General features: G+C 40.1%; 1 protein-coding gene across 2 annotated transcripts in view; it reads left to right on the plus strand.

Annotated features, from left to right (window-relative positions):
• Window positions 1-20,856, plus strand: part of LOC125457711 (claudin-15-like) — a 39,445-nt gene that overhangs the window by 11,396 nt on the left and 7,193 nt on the right. Inside the window, exons 1-2 of one of the 2 annotated variants that reach the window (XM_048542283.2) lie at window positions 8,887-9,299; window positions 19,284-19,448. In XM_048542283.2, the coding sequence (XP_048398240.1) occupies window positions 9,083-9,299; window positions 19,284-19,448 (382 nt within the window). In that variant the 5' untranslated portion in view covers window positions 8,887-9,082. Of the gene's footprint in view, window positions 1-8,886; window positions 9,300-19,283; window positions 19,449-20,856 lie in introns of those variants that run through there. The other variant, XM_048542282.2, reaches the window with a different exon arrangement.

Below are 20,856 nucleotides of genomic sequence, written 5' to 3' on the forward strand. Positions count from 1 at the left end.
ATGAGGTAATGGTCCTCATTTCAGGATCCAGTGCCAGCACAATGGGCCAAATGGTCTCCTCTGCACTTCTGTGAATTCCCTACCAAACCCTTCCTGAATCCTAGGAGCTCTCCATAATGATGTTGCTGTTGCCGATGGCAGAACTAGCTGGAAATTCCCTCAGAACTATTCATGCCCCAATGTCGGAGCTCCACCGGATGTGGGGTTGAAAACTGGAGTTATAAGTCGCGCTTTCTGCCTTTCTGTCCAATTTCGGGCAGGACCTATCACACACAAAGTCCTGAGGCCATTGTTGTAGAGCAACAGGTTTGATTATCGATTTTCAAAGATTAAGTCAAACTCTTAAAACAACTAAATAATTCTCTGAGGATTTTCATTAGCATGTGCAGGGTCGATTTCTATATCTCTGTCCAACATTCTGTGAAAACTACACATCAGTGGCAATGTCCACCAATTGGAAGCAAGCAATTAAGCCAATGGACTTGCCTTCTTTTTGGTATCAATGCTGAGTGTGGTGGTTAAAGACAGTACTATCTGCCTTACCAGAGTACGTTCTAACAAAGCTATGAGGCAGTGGACTGTTGGTACTGTAATTGTCCTGTAAACTTCCCTTTGTGGACGCCCTATTTTACTATAAGTGATGCGTGCACTCACCCTAATCATAGATATTCACTCCACCACTTGGGTTTTGAAACAACATCATTTTTGACAATAGTACAGATGGAATTCTGTCCCCGGTATCAATTGGCAAGACCTTTTCAGATTCTGGTAGGTAGTAGTCCCTAATGGATCATTTTGACATTAGCATTGTCTTTATATTGATGGCAACAGGCACAGCCTCTGAGCTTTACACAGAATTGGAGACTGGGCATAAAGAGCAGTGAGGGTACTAGGACCTGTCAGCATTGGGAGACAATCCTTTGATTATAATCACTGCAGAAATGAGAGTTCAGCAACTACACTAATTGAGTCAGAGAGTCATACAGCATGGAAACAGACACTTCGGCCCAACCCCTCCATGCTAATCAGGTTCCCCAGGCTAAACTAGTCCCATTTGCCTGCATTTGGCCCATATCCCTCTAAACTTTTCCTATTCATGTACCTGTCTAATTGTACTTTTATGTTGCAACTGTACTGCATTATATCACTTTCTCTGGCATTTCATTCCATACATTCCTCTGTGTGAAAAAGCTGCTCCTCAGATACCCTCTAAATCTTGCCCCTCTAACCTTAAAACTATACCCTGTAGATTTGAATCCCCCCACTCTAGGGAAAAGACCTTTGCTATTCACCTTACGATACCCCATATGACACCCCTCAACCTCCTATGCTCAAGGGAAAAAAGTCCCAAGCCTATCCAGCCTTTCCTTATAACTCAAGCACTTTCATCTTGGCAACATCACTCTGAGAGAACTGGCTGCCATTCTGTGTGTGCCTAATGCACCTGGGGTTTCAGTAGATTTCTTTTGTGTTCACCAAGATTTGCATGCCGACTGTCAGATGTTGTTTTAAAATGCTAGTTGCAAAAATCTAGAGACGAAATGCAGGGTTTGGCTCATAAACAGTTCCTAACATTTGTCAGTAATGAGGAAGGAAAAGTCACCATGGAAGCCTGGGAAAAGGTAACTGTGTTATGATTTAATGGAATCAATTCTCAAAGCCATAAAACACAGGTCTAACCCCAGAGGGCAACCTGTTTTTTTGGAATGAATGAAGATGCTCCTTCAAAACATCATTAATCCAAATGCAATTAAGCCCAATGCTATGAATTTTGGAAAATAAGAAAAACACACTTAATTCTGCCTAATACTGGGATTGTTTATTTTTCGATCTTTCACAAGCAGAAAATCGATGAATTAATTCTCACCATGTCCCTCGTCTGTGTAATTAAAGATTGTGCAGCAAAAGAAAAAGAGACAAAAACATTCACTAGAGACTAACAAAACAAGTGTGAAAAGGTTGAGTAATATTAGCAACTGGAGTGCAGTGGAGTTGGGAGTAATTGAATAAGACACGATGATGAGGTCACATGGTTAAATGGTACAGCCAGAGGAGATGATACTTACCCAAGGAGCTGGATTTGCTGTTGACAGAATTACAAAGCAATGGTTCTGGATGAAGACTGTATCGTCACTATTCAGCATTGTTCTTCACTAATAACAACCCTTTAATTGTTCTTCTTCTTTATCACTAAATCACTGATGTTAAAGCAGTCCTTATCACAATATCCCCACCTTGGTCCTACTGGCTGGTTTAGATCTTTGTTCTGCGCTAAATAATTTGAAATTTCATGACATGAGCCAGAAACATTGAATAACCGAGATGGTAATCAATTAGTTAAGAATAATAACATAAGACATTTGAGCAGAGTTAGGCCATTCAGCCCATCAAGTTTGCTCCACCATTCAATAATGGCTGATATATATTTCTCAACTCCATTCTCCTGCCTTCTGCCCATAATCCTTGATCCACTTACCAATCAAGAACCTATTTATCTCTGCATTACATGACATGACCTCCACAGGCCCCTGCTGCAAACAGTTCCACAGATTAACCACTCTCTGGCTGAAGAAATGCCCCCTTAGCTCAGTCCTATAAAGAGCTGTCTCCTCATTCCACGGCTGTGCCCAAAAGTCCTAGTCTCTCCTTCGAGTGAAAATATCTCATCCACCTCCAATCTATCCTGGCCTCTCAGTATTCTGTAAGTTTTAAATTTCCTCCCCCATTCTTCTAAACTTCATTGAGTACAGACCCAGAGTCCTCAAATGCTCCTTGCATAATGCCTGCACATCCTTCCTTAGATACAGGGCCCAAAATTGCTCACAATAATCCAAATGTGGTCTGACCGGAGCCTAATGCTGCCTCAGCAGCACACCTCTGTTCTTGTATTCTAGCCCACTTGAAATGAATGCAAACATTGCATTTGCCTTCCTAACCACCGGTTGTTCCTGCATGTCAACCTTAAGAGATTCCTGAACTGGGACTCCCAAATCCATTTTTGTTTCAGATCTCCAAAGTCTTCCCCCATTCAGAAAATAGTCTATGTCCCTATTCTTCTCACCAAAGTGCATAACCTCTCATTTTTCCTCACATTTTTCGACTCTCCTAGCCTGTCAAATTGACAGAATAAATCCATTGATTCTCCAATTAGTCACATTAGCAGATTGAACTCCCATTTCATCAGCAGAAATTGAAGTCCTGGCTTTGACATCAAGTAGAATAGTTTGGGCTGGATATTCCCTGTGGACTTCCGAATCCCATTGTCAGACTGATATGGGGACCAGAAACCCACACTATCTTAAAAGCTTTTAATGTTTGAATTAAAAGTGGTCTTTCAGGCCAGGCCAGACATCTAAATGAGCCCTTAGCATTTGTGTTGAACCTTGGCCATGCCTGGCTCTTCCTCCCTCTGAATGTGTGGCCTCTGTGTTGGGGAACTGGAAAGATGGTCAACTGCTCTCGCTTTCGCACTAGTCTGCCTCTGCTTGGCTCCTGACAAACACTAAAAGTCAAGCCAAAGTGAAAGGAGTTTCGGTAAATATCTGACCATAGTGTAATGGGATTCAACACAACAGGTCCATTCCATTAATCATTTCAGCCTGGCCGATAGTTATTACTTACTGATGGACAGGGGCTGGGGACACCAGTAGGGACCAAAGGAATGGCATCCAGCAGTCACATATGTGAGCAATTACAGGGTCTCATGATCAGGGCTTGGGGAAGGATGCCTGGAACACAGGAACCTCATGGGTTCCTATGGCAGCACAGTGGCTCGGTGGTTAGCACTGCTGCCTCACAGATCCAGGGACCTGGGTTCGATTCCACCCTCGGGTGCCTGTCTGTGTGGTGTTTGCATGTTCTTCCCGTGTCTGCATGGGTTTCCTCCCACAGTCCAAAGATACACAGGCCAGGTGGATTGGCCATGCTAAATTGCCCATAGTATTCAAGGATCTGTAGATTAGGTGGGTTATACGGGGATGAGTCTGGGTGGGATGTCTGAGGTTCGGTGGGGCTTATTAGGCCGAGGGGCCTGTTCCCACACTGCAGGAATTCTATGACTCAAGCCAATACAACCGTTCCCGTTCCTTCTAGCCAACAAAAAACAAAAACATTTTTCATAAATTTGTTTTTACTGGTCCTCTTCTCCTCCCAGATTCTTTTGCTGACAGTTATACCTTCCCTTCAGCCAGTTTCTATTCCATTCCAAGGTATATTGGGGACTGTTGAGGTTGGTGGGCTCACGGCGCTGGTTTCTTGTTTCGCAGGCTTTTCGTCACCATGCTTGGTAACATCCTCAGTGCATCTTTCTTGCCATTCGAGTGTGTTGCGCCCATAGGTCACTACGTTTTTGGAGTAGATTTGTAGGTCGAGTTGTGGGTATGACATTGGTTGGCTCACCGAGCAGGTTTCTTGCTTCACAGACGCTTCGTCACCATGGTTGGTAACATCCTCAGTCCAGCAATACGTCTGCGAAACAAGAAACCAACTCGGCAAGCTAAACCAACCTAAACAACATCAACACCCACAACCCGAGCCACAAATCTACTCCAAAACCTTAAATTCCCAGGTATACCCTGGCTCCTGACAACTTTGAGCTTGTTTAATGGCTCTTAAGTTGAATCTTTGCCAAAGACCATAGTTGGGGCTACACCATAGCACTGACATAGGGCTTTGTACAGTCCATTCCAGCTGTTATTTGCTCCAAGACAACAACCAGACAGATGCATGAATCTACTCTGGATGCTGCTCACGTAGATTGGTAACATACAGTTAGCCATTATGTTACACCTGAACATCAGTCCTCAGAGGTTACATGGAATGAATGAAAGTCAATTGTTGCCTTTATCTGTTTTTAACTACCTTTTTTAAAGATGGAAATGACCTTTTTATAATTTTTCCGTCCTCCAATGTGTCTTTTATAATAATTGTTACTGCTCTACAAATCCTCTCCCGAGTCCCCCTCAACACTTGGGAGATGTAGGTTACCCGTACCAAGGAATTTCATCATAGTGAGCCAATTTAGCCAGTCTAGGACTTCCATCACATTTGCAATGAAACGATTAATTTGATTTGGGATATCTTTGTCTCAAGAGGGCACGTTGCCCATCTCCCTCACTTGTGGGATATTGGCATTCAGAATATTTATTATTACGTTCTCAAGCTTGGAATCGATTTTGCTTGCAACTTTTGTGATTTTCATCTCTTTGGTTTCCTTTTGCCCTTACACAACTGAATTTCTTTCTGCTGTTAGGCTTACCTTCAGCTGTTATATTTTCCTTCTCAGATTTTTCTTTAGCCTTAATAAAAGCCTTACTGACATGGTTGGGCAGTTTTTCCATTTGTCCCATACATCCCTGTATTTTTATTCCTACAAAGCTTCTACACATATTTTTCCTTCTTTCTCAATTTTAGTTTGTTTTCCAGGCCCTTCAAGGGTCATGCTTGTTTGATCTGAGGTTTTGGGATTTGGAAATATATGTACTCTCATCTGACAACACTACATCTCATTTTGATGAAAATTTACCATTCAGCTCCAATGGGCCAGTTGTTCAACAATCTCATGCAATCTATTCATTTTACGCAGGACTGATCTTAGTCCTGGTATTGTTAGTGAGTAAGGGAGGCTAGATTGAGAGAGACAGCTCAACACCATCCAAGACTAAGCAGCCCACTTGATTGGCACCCCATTCATGACCTTCAACGTTCTCTCCCTGTGCCTTTGCAAACAAGGATGACAGTAGACACCATCTATAAGAGCACGGCAACTCAGCAATGTATCTTTGACAGCTCCTTCCAAACCCAGTAGAGCTCAGATGCATGGGACCAGCACCCCGATTGCAAGTGCTCCTTCAAGTTAATCACCATCCTGACATGGAGCTATATCACTGTCCCTTCACTGCCACTAATCGCTGCGTTAAAACACTGGAACTCCCTTCCTCACAATTTTGTGGGTGTACATCTCCACCACTCATCCAGCACCGTCCCCCACACATCCCTCTCACCAATCCCTGTCACTCTGTGTGAAATACAGCAGTTCAAGAAGTCAGCTCACTATAGCCCCTTCTCAAAGGCAATTATGGATGGGCAATAAATGCCAGCCTAGCCAGAGATGCCTGTATTCCACAAAAACATAAAACAAAACTTTGTGATGCTCATTCGTGCAAACTGAAATGATTGGGCAAAATCAGTATCGTTTCATACCACTGTCAGTGTGCTTCACAAACTTCCACCACACCCGATCACAGAAATAACTTCAGTTGATGATCAATATCGACAGCCCTGAAGATGGTACTTTTTTGTCAAAGATTGAAAAGGTCCATATTCCTTGAAATCTTAACTATTCGCCACATCTTCTTCAGCAGCTCCTTTGGAATTAGACATGCCTGGCTTTTCGAGACATACCTGGAGTCTTTGGTCCCAAGGCATTGTGAATGAAATCATTCAGTACTTGTTAATTCTAAAAAAAATGGCATGAGTTCCATTTCCTGCATGCTGTCCAGGGAGCTCGCTTTTAGCCACTGCTTCTTGTCGCTTCCCTAATGGAAGCACAGTACGGCACTCAATAGCAGCTGGAATTCATGGCTATATATTCAGAACAAAGAATCCTGAAGGGAAAAGTAAATATTCCTGATTTTCCTCATTCTCAATGCATCAAGAAAATAATAAGAAGCAGCAGCACACATCTAGGTTTGGCAAATATGAATGATCAAGAAATCAGACAGGGAATAAAATTTGAAGCATAGTTAGAGGGCTATTATCTGCAGAATGAAATGTTCTGGAATACGGGAAATGCTGACGCTTAGGTGCATGTCATCTTAAAGGGACTATATGCGGGAACTGCACAAGGAAACAGACATTTGGGATAGATAGAAAGGTAATTCTAAAACATGTCAACAGAGGACAAGGAATGTTGAGAAATCCATGTGGTGGCTGAGCAGGCTCTAACCAATGACCCCCCCCCCCCCATACAGGAAAGAATCAGATTCATTTTTAATGGCAATGACAGGCCACATCTTTTGTCAGAAAGGTAGTGCACTGACTCATCTAATCTCTTACAGACACCATCATATATTCAATGGGTGTCACATCGATGAAGGTAGAATTTTGGAACACGCATCCTCTTCAATTATTATTTTTTTCTGATTTTCTTATCTTTCCTCTGTTTGATTCTTATTGTTGAGATTTCACTTTGAATGACCACCTCTAGCACCATCCCCAAATAAACACGCATGTGTATGGCAGCTAAATATTTGTCTCAGTCCAGTGCTATCTCCATCCAGTGGCCAAAAGTGCACATATGGTACAGAAGGGGATCCATCATGGCCATAAGAAGCTCATCTGGGGTACTGCAATTGCAGTGTTCCCATGATTTCTCCAGATAAATCAGAAAACCCAGCACAGACTAGGGATTGAACATAGAATCTTTTTATTGTACTGGTTATGTACCACAACTTAGATCATTTTTGCCAGCCAGCCCACTGGGAGATTTCACTGCTTATACTTTCATCTTTGGAAGAGTAAGATCTATGTATAGTTGCTTGGTGGTGAAGAATATGAGTATTGCCTAAAAAATGACACGCGGTTGAAACTTTTCATCAGGACAGAATTGCAAGAATACCAAATCTCAAAGGGAACAGCGATTTACGCTGCATTAATGTTCCTTTTGATACTGAGTGTACGTATGATTCTGTCCTGTTGAGTGCCAGGCAAATTGTTTCGAAAACTGATCATTTTTTTTATTTCAGAAAGCTGTTTAAGGTTCACCTATTTTAGAAACTCCCCAGAATTAATTTTTTTTTCATTGTTCCACCCCATGCACATGCCAGGTTTGATCAAGTGGGATCTGTTTTGCTTTGCCCCAGGCATTTTCCTCATCCTCAATTTCAATATGACCTATATTATTGCAGGAATAATACTGCCACTTTCTCCAGCAACAGCTTCAGAACCCCCTTGTGAAAGAGATGATTGATCTGCGAACTTTCCACGTGACTATGACTGCATCAAATCCACCCAAACTTTTCGGATAGATAGGAGTGGTGGCTGTTTTTAGAAAGAAACTTGGTTTTCTCCCAGCTAGGAACTGGATCCAAATTCAGATCCCATAGAATAAAATCTGAATATATTGGTGTCTCCAGTCCCAGAAAATTAGAGGTTTTCAGTTTTTAAACCTTTGACAAGGTCTTTCCCAATGTTTCTCTGTTATTTTTAAAATGCCTGTGCTGATTGCCACTCATTCCAACAAAGCTAAGCGATCAAAATATCTTTTAGTTCAAACTTCCTACATTTTTGATAATAGATCCCTTCTCAAAATGAATCATCTGCTCACCCTGCAGTATCATTCTCAATGTCGAGTTTCACTGAAAGTCCTGTGCGATATAGATACTGCAGATCAATATCTTGTCAAACATTAACTGAACTTAACTGTCTGACTCAAGTGTTACAACATTGTGGAACTACTAAAAACGTATTTCTGAGACTACATTTTTGAACAACAAGTCAATGAGCAACATTTGGGTTTCAATTCATTGCACAAAACCTATGAAGAGTAGCAAAAATCTCACTTGAAAGCCAAGACATCAAGATTTCAAACAAATAATAAACTGTCCTGGTCCATGGCTTATTGCTTCACCTGAATGTCAAATCAAATATGTTCTTTCCCTGAACTCATTGCACCGCATTGCGGTCAATAACTGTGCAATATTAGCAACTACGGATAAATATACCATTGTGTCAGTCTTTTCTGTTGTTCTTTAATAAAAAATGCATCTAATGGTAGAATCGATACCATTGTTCTGCCCTAGAAACTCCATCCCTAAGTAATTAACACATCCACCCCAGGTCACACCCAGTTATTACCGTTTATGTGCCACCTTATCATTTTATGGCCTTTGAGCAAGAGAGCGAAGGTTGGGTTGCCTTTATGAAGCGCACAGAGTGAGAGGGTGACAGACAGAGAAAGAGCAACTGAACGTGAAGTGAGAGGTCTCCCAGCGCTCAAGCTTGCAACAAGAGGAGAATTTTTATTCTTGTTCTCTGTGGTTTCCACCTTGGGAGAAGTAACATACCATAACACAGATTGACTATGGCAGCGGCTATTGAGATTACTGGTTTCCTGATGGGGTTGGCAGGGTGGATGCTGACTGGATCCACATTAGCGAACAATTACTGGAAGATTTCTACTGTTTATGGAAGTGTGATCACGAGCTCCAGGTTATATGAAAATTTGTGGAAAAGCTGTGCCCAAGATAGTACTGGCGTCTTCAACTGCCGAATGTTTGAGACCATGCTTGGCCTATCCCGTAAGTGCTTCACTTTTACTAATACTTACGCTTTAAACCTTTGACATGTTACATGTTGGAAGTCCAGATAGATGACCAACTAAGTATCGCACGAATGGCGACGACTCAAGGAGATTGCTTTTAAACCTTTTTTTTTAAATCGCTTTACCTTAGTGGTTGTAACTTGGTTTCAAAGAGTGACTAAGTGTTACTTAGTCATTTTAACTGAACAGTATCTCCGTAGACAAAAAGTCTAGCCATCTGAACAGCGAGCATTTTAAAAAGCAATGGATTAATACCTGGGCAAGAATGTTCTTTCATGCAATCAACTTTCTTTTAAATTTAAGATTGAACGTTGGAGAATCCTCCTTCAAATTTTCAGTCGTCATTTTTCTCTTCTTTAAAAATTGATTCGTATTTTAATGCTGACATTGACATTGGTCAATGTCGTTTCAAGAAAAAGCATGCTATGTTTTGTTTATTATGAAGTGATATCTGTTACCTCAACTTATAAAGCTAAAAAAGTGAGGTTGAGATAGGTTTAGATTTGTATCATCACTGAAGGACTGCTAAGAGTAAAAGTTTGGGCTTGCTTCTTATTCATCAAAAGGTTTTTCCATCCTTTATCATTGAAACTAACTTCGTATTAGTGCTATGTATATCGATGAGTTGTCGGATATGTTTTCTTTAAATTGATTTTAGTATGTGAATCAGCAAGTTGCAGGAAATTTGATTAGATTAATTTAGGATATCTGGTCGGTCTGTTGGGCTGAAGGGTCTATTTCCGTGCTATAGAACTCCATGACTGTCTGACTATGACCCTATAAATGCTAATTTGTTTAAGCACAGTTTAAACCTCCTATCATCTCCTCGTATATTGGGGCTGTAATGCAGAATGAGGTGGATGCCAGCAGGCTACATTCTTACGACAAACAAGATGTTTTCTTTTGCAGATATCAAACAGACGATATAAAACATTGAAACCACGATTTTCAAAGAGGAAACATTAGAATTTTCATGCAGTAGTGTACGCATTGGCTCAAATGGGGTTTTTACTCAATTCCTTTGAATTAGTTCCACCTACATACATTAACTAAGATTATTTAAGTCATAGAGTTTTGTTTTTGGTTTATCACCCTCAGTTAGACACTTTCCGAAGCAGTGATGGACTTAAAATTGTAGTTTGGAACAGACACTTAATGTCAATTGAGATGATCCTAAACTTTATTGGATAAAATCATCTGGCACCTGAGTAATGGCAGCAATATTTTGTGCCAATGAACATTAAAAAGAATTAAAAACCAGGTAAATGTTCAAGGGATGTATGTAGGACCAATGGTGATGGTAACTGGTTGTAATCTTCGGAGCACAAAAGCATCAATGAAAATATTACAATTGCTTTAGAAAGAAATATGACATCATTATTGAAGTTTCAGTTGGTTTATGAGATAGTCAAACTTAAACTCTGTAGTTCGTAACCTCCATTTTGATTTCAAATCTCATCAGTGCCCCACAGCAGTTGTGAAAGTATCAAAATGGATGTCACAGAAAAACAGACCAGCATGAAAGGCACGGTTTACAAACCTTGTAGAAGATGTTTTCTTTTAAAGATATCAAACAGACAATATAAAGCATTGAAACCGCGATTTTCAAAGAAGAAATATTAGGATTTTCATGCAGTATTGTATGCTTTGGCTCAAATGGGGTTTTTACTCAATTCCCTTGAATTAGTTCCACCTACATTCATTTGCCTAAGATTAGTTAACTCTTAGAGTTTTATTTTTCCAAATTGATGTTTATTTAATTAGTATCTAAGAATCACTTAATTGCTAAGGCAATATGACGGGTTAACTTTTGTAACTGGAATTAAACCAGTTTAGAAAGACAATGCAAGTTTAGTCGATATTTCGAAGGAACTTTCTGCCCCACTAAAATCTGGTTAATTGGTGAGTTTTAAAGAAACAACTTTAAATCCACCAAACCTTTGTAAACTGTTGCGACCATGTGAGGAGGCGTGAATTAGATTCCCTCTTTTTAATCCCCTCATTCAGTTGTGAGAAAGATATTTAATTCTTTTGGCATATAATTGAACTAAAATGTCATACCAGTTCAAAATTAAGGAGTTAATTACCAACTTTTCTTGACTGAAAGAAAGAAATATTATTACTTGCTACTGTAGGAAAAATAATGGAAGACAGCATCAAACACATACACAAGCACAGGTATAATGTTTTAAAAAGAGAGTGTTTACTCGAAAAAGAAGGAAGACTAGGAATTTGCAATTTTAAAAGTCTTAAGAGTTCTTGAACTGTTAGATTTAGCTTGAGACTACACTTGCTTTGTTGTTGAATTGTATCTCCAACTTTTGCAAAATTTCTAGATATCTTTGAGTTCTTGATAGATGAATTTTTTTTTCCAATTTGGTCTCTCACTGAGGGTTACTTTTCAAGAGGCTTTGTGAAACAGGAAGAGAGAGAGTGTTCCAGTTGCCCTGTTACAAGTGCATTTTCTTTTTCTGCTGGCCCCAAAAGAAACAGTTCATTTGTGCATTCCCATGTCTAGCTTCATTCTTTTTCCAAGTAGAATAATCTGCAAGTGACTTCCATCCCAATATGTGAAACATCCAACAGGTGTAAATCAAGCAGCCCTAATGACTGGTTTCAGTCATTTTAATGACCTGTCAATTTCAGACAGGATATTTTTCATTGTTAGCTTCCTAACTTTGGCTTAACCAGTTTGGAGGACTGCTGTGACTGTGATAGGCCAGTGATTTTTATTAGTTCTTTAAAAAATGCATTTTAGTCTACAAAGGTCCCAGAGATGACCTCAGATGGTGAAAGCTGAAAATTGATTGTTCATAACAATAATGCTGCAGAAATTAATCATTTACCCATACAAATTAGTCAGAGCTTTTTGAACATAATCTCTGAAAGAACTATCCTACAGGTCTTGCTCTTTCCTCATAATCATTCAATGCTTTTCTTTTTAAGCATAAATCCAGTTACCTTTTGAAAAGTACTGTTGAATCTGTTTCCATCATCCTTTTAAACAACACACTTCATGCAAAATTATTTCCCTTAATCTCTCCCCAAAGTTCTTTTGTCAATTATGTTAAATGTATCCCTTTGTTTGCCAACCAGTCCATGAGTAGAAACAGTTGTCCCTTGTTTACTCTATCATTTCCCTACAGAAGTGTTGAACACCCCTATGAATTCTCTAGCTAACCTTCTTTGCTCTGAGCAACCTGAATTAAAAATAACTTACGCATTAGGTGTTCTTCAGTCATTCTCACTTTGACTACGTTCATCTGCTTAAATGAGATGGTCAACCTATTGAAATAACAAGCTGAATGTGAGAATATGTCCAGGATGGGAGGGTAACTGTCTAAGAAGGTTATAAGCCTTATATTTCAATGCAATGGACAGATCACATTTGGAGTACACAGTGCTAATTGCGCTATTAAAACAGTGTAAATGCATTTGGAATGGTGGAGAGGTGAGCAGCAATAATCATCTCAAGGCTGAGATGAAGAAAGTTGAGAGACCAGACATTAAGATCAAAGATTACAAGGGGACCTTATCAAAGTGCCTAATATGTTAAATAGTGCAGAAAAGATAAAACCAGACAACTTCAAAGTGAATATTGGGTTACCAAGACTGGGCTGAGTAATGTTAAATTATCTGCAATTATGGCTGTTTATTCTTCAGAAACCATTCTCTTCAAACAAATATTGATAACATCCTTCCAGGTGAAGTTGATGGTGCAAGGACTGTGGAATATTCAAAATACAGTTGGATGAATAGTCAATGGCCCATTGATTATTTTATCTGACCTTCTTTGACTAGTGTAATGTTCTTTTATGGTTGCACTATACTGATCCATGTCTAGCAGGCATCCGCCAGCTAAACCATTCTGCACTTAAGTTGCAGCAATACAGCAGGGTTGGTAGATGACACGTACCAGTGGCACATGGTGGAGCAGGATTGCCTAAGTACCAGGGGTGAGATGGAGCCCAAGTGAAGTCCCAGCTACAGATAGACCTTTCCTGGAAACAGGAGGCCAGCTTCATGCTGCGATGCTAATAATGGAAGAGAGATATCCTTTCAGTTATCTTCTTCCTTTATCCTGCATTGCACCTGTATTAGGTGTCTGTGCCTTTCTTGCCCACAAATACAATGCAAAAGATCAGACATTTCCAGCACTCATATAGCAATAGTAGTCAGACAATATTAATTAGGCAATATTAATATTCATGGATTCTGGAGTGGTGTTGTATTGATAATGTTACCAGATTAATAATCCTGAGGCCCAGACTAATTTTTTTTTAAAAAAGATTCATTCATCGGCTGTGAGTTTTGATGGCTAGGCCAGAATTTATTGCTCAAACCTAATTGCTTTGGAGAAGCAGGTAGTGAGCTACCCTCTTGAACCTCTGCAATCTTTGGTGTATAAGGACACTGACAGTGCTTTTAGGAAGGGAGCTTCAGGGTTTTGTCCCAGTGACAGTGAAGGAGCAATGAATTAGCACCAAGTTGGAATGGTGTGTGACTTGGAGGAGAGGTTGCAAGTGATGGAGCTCCTGTGCATCTGCTGCCTGTGTCTGACAGAGGGCAGAGGTCACAGGTTTGGAAGGTGCTGTTGAAGGAGTATGGCTTTGATGACTTGAGTTCAATTCCCATCATGGCAGAAGATGAAATGTGAAGCCAATTAATAAATCTGGGATTAGAAGTCAATCTCAGTAATGGCAACCATGAAGCTATCACCAATTACCATATAAAAAAAAAACTCATCTGGTTTTCTTATGCCCTTTAGAGAAGGAAATCTGCTATCCTTGCCTGGTCCGGCCGATATATGACACCAGAACTATCAGTATGGTTGACCCCTAACTAATTTCTGAAATGGCAGGGTGAACTACTCAGTAATAATTAGGGATGGGCAACAAATGCTGGTCTTGCCAGCCATATCCACAACCCCTGAAAGAATATTTTTAAAAAGTCTTGGCTGTTGTGGTGACTAATGGGTAACTTCAGCGATCCCATACTTCCAGCATTAAACCACATTCCGTGGTAACTGGAATCAGACAATCAAGTAGCCTTGACTCTGAGCTCTGACCTTTAAGACATGACATGGGCAATCAAGTTTCACTGAACTTACCTCAATGATGTAACTCATCTTATTGAGGATGAAAATTTGTTCCCCAGTGAAGTATTTACACATTTCATGTACACTCATATATTTACCAATAAATCAAATTGCAGCCACAATCAGATAAATGGCTGAAGTTGAAAGGTTGCATGGACTTGGGGGAAGAGAGGGATGAGGTGTGCATTTAATTGCATTATCTCCTTCAAAGAATTGACATGATCTTGATGGGCCAAATAGCTTCCTTTCTTCATTGTAAGTCTATGATTCAGGAAGCAGGGCTACACAGGCATCTTCTACCTATCGCCTTCAAGGTCATGCCATTACAACTTTTATATATTGTGGAAGCTTCCTTGGTAGGGCAGATTGGCAGACATACGTTGAGGTGATAGAAAGTGTGTGTCAACCATCCACACACTCATTTTTGTTGGTTAATCATCGAGCTATCCTACCACCTGTTGCTAACATTGCAACTAATGAAGACAAAAATCAGGACAAACAGGATGAAATTCAAGTTTATTTCAGATCACACTGAGTTGACCAAAAGGTGCCTGTATCTAAAGCTAATATTTTGGCAAACTGAATGATCAATTCACATGGTTGGATAATTTCCTGAATCATGCAGGAAAGGTTCTCATTTCGTGACACCCCCTAAAACATCACCATTAGCTAAACACATATTACGGCTCTTTGTAATTCTGCATGGCTCATGATTTGAAACATTTCATTTGGGACATCTTGAAGGTTGGCACATGTTTGCCATGGAATCATAAGACTTGTAACCAGGTGCATGGACAGAAACAGTGGGCTCCAGCGCTGCACCAGGCCCAGGCCCCTGGCTCCTGACCCTGTGAGCTGAAGCCAGTGGACTATTTCAGAGTTCAATAACCAGGACCCAGAATTCTGAAAGGTCTACTGGCTTCAGCTCACTGGGTCAGGAGCCAGGGGCCTGGGCCTGGTGCAGCGCTGGAGCCCACTGTTTCTGTCCATGCACCTGGTTACAAGTCTTATGATTCCATGGCAAACATGTGCCAACCTTCAAGATGTCCCAAATGAAATGTTTCAAATCAACGAGCCATGCAGAATTACAAAGAGCCGTAATATGTGTTTAGCTAATGGTGATGTTTTAGGGGGTGTCACGAAATGAGAACCTTTCCTGCATGATTCAGGAAATTATCCAACCATGCGAATTGATCATTCAGTTTGCCAAAATATTAGCTTTAGATATAGGCGCCTTTTGGTCAACTCAGTGTGATCTGAAATAAACTTGAATTTCATCCTGTTTGTCCTGATTTTTGTCTTCATTAGTTGCAATGTTAGCAACAGGTGGTAGGATAGCTCGATGATTAACCAACAAGAATGAGTGTGTGGATGGTTGACACACACTTTCTATCACCTCAACGTATGTCTGCCAATCTGCCCTACCAAGGAAGCTTCCACAATATATAAAAGTTGTAATGGCACGACCTTGAAGGCTACAGGTGGGAGATGCCTGTGTTAGCTTTAAGATTTGCCATAAAATGGGCATTGTATATTAAGCGCCCATTACCACCTGACGTACAGGGCCATTGACTTCCTTCAAAATTTAAATCAGAGGAGAATCGGGTTGGGATGGGAGTGTTTCTGTAACATTATTGCTCTGGCATAGTGCCAATTGAAAATCCATGTCTGAAGGTCAGACCTTCACCGAGAGCAATAACGTTGCAACAAGTGAGGCTCAATCATGGAAATGAGTAAGATGTTCACCTGCCAGATTTAGTGTCACAATTTGCATGATTTAAGCTCCCAGGAAAATTACCAAAAAAGGAAAAAGGGCGCTGACTAAATTGAAGGCTTAGCTGATAAATGTGAATCATTCATTAGGTACAGTCTTACTGGGCTTAGCATCCGCCCTCAAGAATATTTGAAAGGCCATTGTTCTAATTAGAACTACATAATTTAGTGCTATTTGTGAAAGAAACTCATAAGTTCTAGTCAACTGAATTTCTTCATGTTTAATTAAGCAGCTTATGGTTCTGGAGAAAGAATAAGAATTGTTTAGGTTGATAGCTGCGTCTGTGGCAGTATCTTCCTTCAAAAATGTTCTTGCTAAAAATCTGCTGTTGGTCTACTGACAACAATTTTATGTAATTTATGGGAGTATTTGCAAAATTGTTTGCAGGAATTATGCTTATTTTCGTACAGCTTTGGGTATTGTATGCTTGGATGTCACGTGGCATAGCTATGATATCGCTATCTCCGAGCCAGAAGTTCTGACTTGAAGTTCAAGTCCCTTGGAGTCCATGCCCAAAGATTATGTATTCATAACACAACCAAAAAGGATAAGTATCAACCTGAAATTCATGTCTGTGGCAAGTGGATAGAGTGGAAAACATTCTTGGTTAGCTGTGTGATGGAATAGGCAATCTACCATTACAGCCCATAGCCTCAGGCTGCAACATGTACATAAGAATACATGTTAGGAGACTCCCTGGGTGAACTGTAAGATGCCACCACCAACATATATGCATACATGTCAGCATGTAAGTGGTCATGTATGTATGCCTACATTGTGATCAGGCTTAAGGAAAAATGATGCCCATGTCCAAAGTTGAAGAGTCCAGCGAGATTGAAAGTAGCACACATGATATATTTGACATAATGGTAGTGAGATAACACCAAAATTGCACTTCAGATTAAGGCAGGAAGGGGAGAACAGGTAGAGGTCCATAACCCAACAGTTTTGAATTTCTTGAAAAAGTGAGTCACACAGATTGTGTGGGATTATAAGAAAGAATTACGAGTTAAAAAAAAATGTCATTTGTCTTACTGAACATAATCTAGCCATCATTATTCATCCAAAGAATCCAACTTACTTTCAACCACTCACATCTTTGATTCCATAGAGACCAGAGCTTGTATTGGCCCTTGGGATGGATGTTAGGAATGAATTAATCTAGGGGATCATGTGAAAATGAACATGCTGCCCACAATGCACTCCACTCAACTGTCCTTACAGTGGAAAGTGAATTCGGCAGAGTGTAAAAGGGGCTGTAAATTCACTAACACCACTTTGCACCGTTTCCCAATTCAAACTTCAATTCCAATTGTTTTCTGTTCTGTTTTACGCACGCTTTAAAAATCAGCAAATCTTTTATCTAGCATTCCTGAGAAATGTGAGATTGTGGAGTCCAGTACCAGAATTGAAGCAGAGGTTTTAGCTCAGGATTGGAATGTTAGATGTTGAAGGTATGGGGAGAAAGGAAAATGGGAAGAGGATAACTGCATGGAATTAGAATGACTGCTCATGTGGAGGTGAAGCACTCATACAGGGTAACTGTCTATGTTCCAACTTAATGTTCAATAACATTGTGAATTTATCTTATTTTTATTCTTTGGCTTCTCCTTTAGTTTGGCAAGATCAGTTTATTGGATTTACAATGAGGATACAGAAGGACCTGATACACTCAGACAGACAAACAGAGAGGAAAGACATGCACATAAAAATCAAAATGTTAAAAATGTAGACAGGTCATTCAACTCAACAAGGCCATGCCAGTGTTTGAGTTTCATTTGAGTATACCTCCCAGTTTCTCTCATCTATTTATCTTTGCATAACCATTGTTGTTCCATTTCCTTTAATGTGCCTCAGCTTCCTTTAAAAACCATCAACCCTATTCATCTCAGACCTTTCATGTGATAGCAATTCCTCTTTCTCACCACGTTAGATAAACAGGTTTCTTCTGGATTCTCTATCTGGATTATCGGAAGAATCAAATTTGGAGAATCAATGCCCATAAGATTACAAGAGATGATCCCATTGTTGCATGCTGGAAGGTAGTTATGCTCAATATGAGCAGGAGGCTGAATGTAATCTACACTGTGATTGGGTATTCAGCTTGTGTCTCCATTATATGCAGTTTCCCATAAGGAGCATGTATTCATGGAGTGATCAATTCCGTGAGCACCTCACATTTTGAGACTTTACAGAATAGTGTGGGGATCAGAATTCAAATATTCCCAATCACTGCTGTACTTCTGCGTCAAGTTTAACATGGGGTTTCTTAATATATGAACCCCAGGACACCATGCTCCTCAAGTGCCAACCCTGTTTTCAACAAATTTCATCATTGTTCCCCAACATTTTGAAAATCTCACCATTTTGTCTCCTAGATAGATGGCTAAATAATTTTACTTTGATTTTTAAGGGATTCTTTTCGTTTTCCTCAAGAGTTGAGGGAGAAAAGCTTCCCTACTTTCGGCCAGGTCATATGAATTGACCGTCATACGTTCAATGAAAGGTCAATTGATTCCTGGCATAGATGCAGGAACAATATAACAACAACTGTACAGCAGCCAGTCAGGATACACATCCCACCCCATCCCAGGGGAAATTCAGATTGTCATTTTAGTAAAAAGAACTCCCAGGGCAGGCAGAAGAATGTCAGAATCAAAAGAGAGCACCCAAACATCCACCCAACTCGGTGCATCTCTTTTAGCCTCAGAGGACCAGTCCCAAACATGCCAATGAAGCACTTCCACTTTAAAAGTCAATCATCCTTGTACCATCGCTAACAGAAATTGCCTACTAACATGGAAAACACTTGCTGTGATCTCTTAAGGATGTCTCATGATCATCCAAACTCTTCACATAGGATTCTTACAGCAAGAGGAGAATTTGCATGCTTCAAAATGGTTTGAATTAAGTGGCTAGGAAGGGAAGAAGGAAATTCTCTTGCTGATGTGTTAGGGAAAATGTTGGTTGTACTAATGTTCAGAAGTTTCAATGCACACGGTGATGGCTCATATGAAGAACCACTCTTTGTGGCTGTTTCCACACCATTCCTGGTTGCACCAACACTAAACCATTTCCTTCTCTTGCAGCATATATCCAAGCATGTCGGGCACTCATGATCATCTCTATCATTCTGGGAGTTATTGCTACGCTGATGGCCCTGTTTGGCCTGAAATGTACCAATATTGGCAGCATGGATGAAAAAACAAAAGGGAAGATTTCCCTGTCTGGTGGGCTTGTCTTCATTCTATCAGGTAAGTGAAACTGCAAAACATTTCAGATAATGGGTAAGCAGGTGACTGGCGAGTTACATACTGAACAAATACCCATGGCTGGTGATTTATTTCGAATGGAGCTTAAACGTTGGATTAGTTCAGGACTTGAGAACACATTAGAATATCACCGACAAACCTCCTGCATGGAAAAGTGTGGGTATTGACTTGAAGTCCCTTAACAGATGCTGCAGGTGGTGAGACACACTTTTGCAAAATAATCTATGTATGGCTGAGGGTTAAACAGTGGCCAGGAACTCTTTTGGTCTTCCTGAAATAGCACAATGTATGTCTTCCCGGGAAGGCAGGCTTGGGATAATGAGATGTGCAAAAGATAGCACCTTCTGCAGAGCAGTAAAATGTCATCCGTACAAATGACTATTTGTTTAAGTCTCTGCAATGGGATTGTTTCTTAACTTCAAAATATGAAACAAGTGCTTATATGTAGAGGCAGTCCACAATTTACATTGAAATATTATTCTTTCAGAATTTAATAAGTAGGGTTATGGTGAACACTTAAAAAAATCTTAATTAATCAGGCAGAGCCAGCCTTTTGTGAAAGGGAATCATGCTTGGCTAATTTAAAAGAGTTCTCTTAGGAGGTAATAAACAACACAGACAAAAGAAGAAGCAATTGATGTACTGCGCATTTAACAAAGTGCTTTATCGAAGATAAAAACACAAAATACATGCTTATGGTGGAGCAGGTACTATGTCAGCAAGGATAAGGATAGGAAGCAAAAGTTGGGCGTTAATGGGTGGCCTTCAGGCTGGCACAATATAAAAAAAATAACAGGAATCGGTATTGGGGTTGCAATTATTACCATCTATATCAATGTGCTTGATGAAGGAACCAAATATATTATTGTTAAATCAGTTGATTATACAAAGAAAGATAGGGAAGTAAGGTATAAAGAGGGCACAGAAGAGTCTGCAAAGGGGTATAGATAGGATAAACAAAAAAATAGCAGAAGAAGGAATAATGTGGGAAAATGTGAATTTGCCCATTTTGGCAGAAAGAATAGAAAAGCACCATATTAGTTAAATAGAGAGAGAAGCTGAGGAGCCTTGAGATACAGAGGGATCTCGGTATCCTGGTACATGAATCACGAAACTTTAGTATGCAAGTGCAGCAAGTGATTAGGAAGGTAAATGGAATGATGTCATAATGGAATATAAAAGTTGGAATGTTTTGCCACAGTGATGCAGAGAGTTGGTGAGGCTACATTTGGAGTAACTTCAAAGAAGTTTTATTTTCTCTTAAGGAAGGATGCATATTCATCAGAAACACTTCAGAGTAGGTACACTCGACTGATATCGAATGGGGGACTTAATGTGAAGGATGTTTGCCCTCATGAGAGTTATTAAAGTGAGGCGACATCAATTAAGG

This window comes from Stegostoma tigrinum, chromosome 14 (assembly GCF_030684315.1).
Source record: "Stegostoma tigrinum isolate sSteTig4 chromosome 14, sSteTig4.hap1, whole genome shotgun sequence".
NCBI lineage: Eukaryota > Metazoa > Chordata > Chondrichthyes > Orectolobiformes > Stegostomatidae > Stegostoma > Stegostoma tigrinum.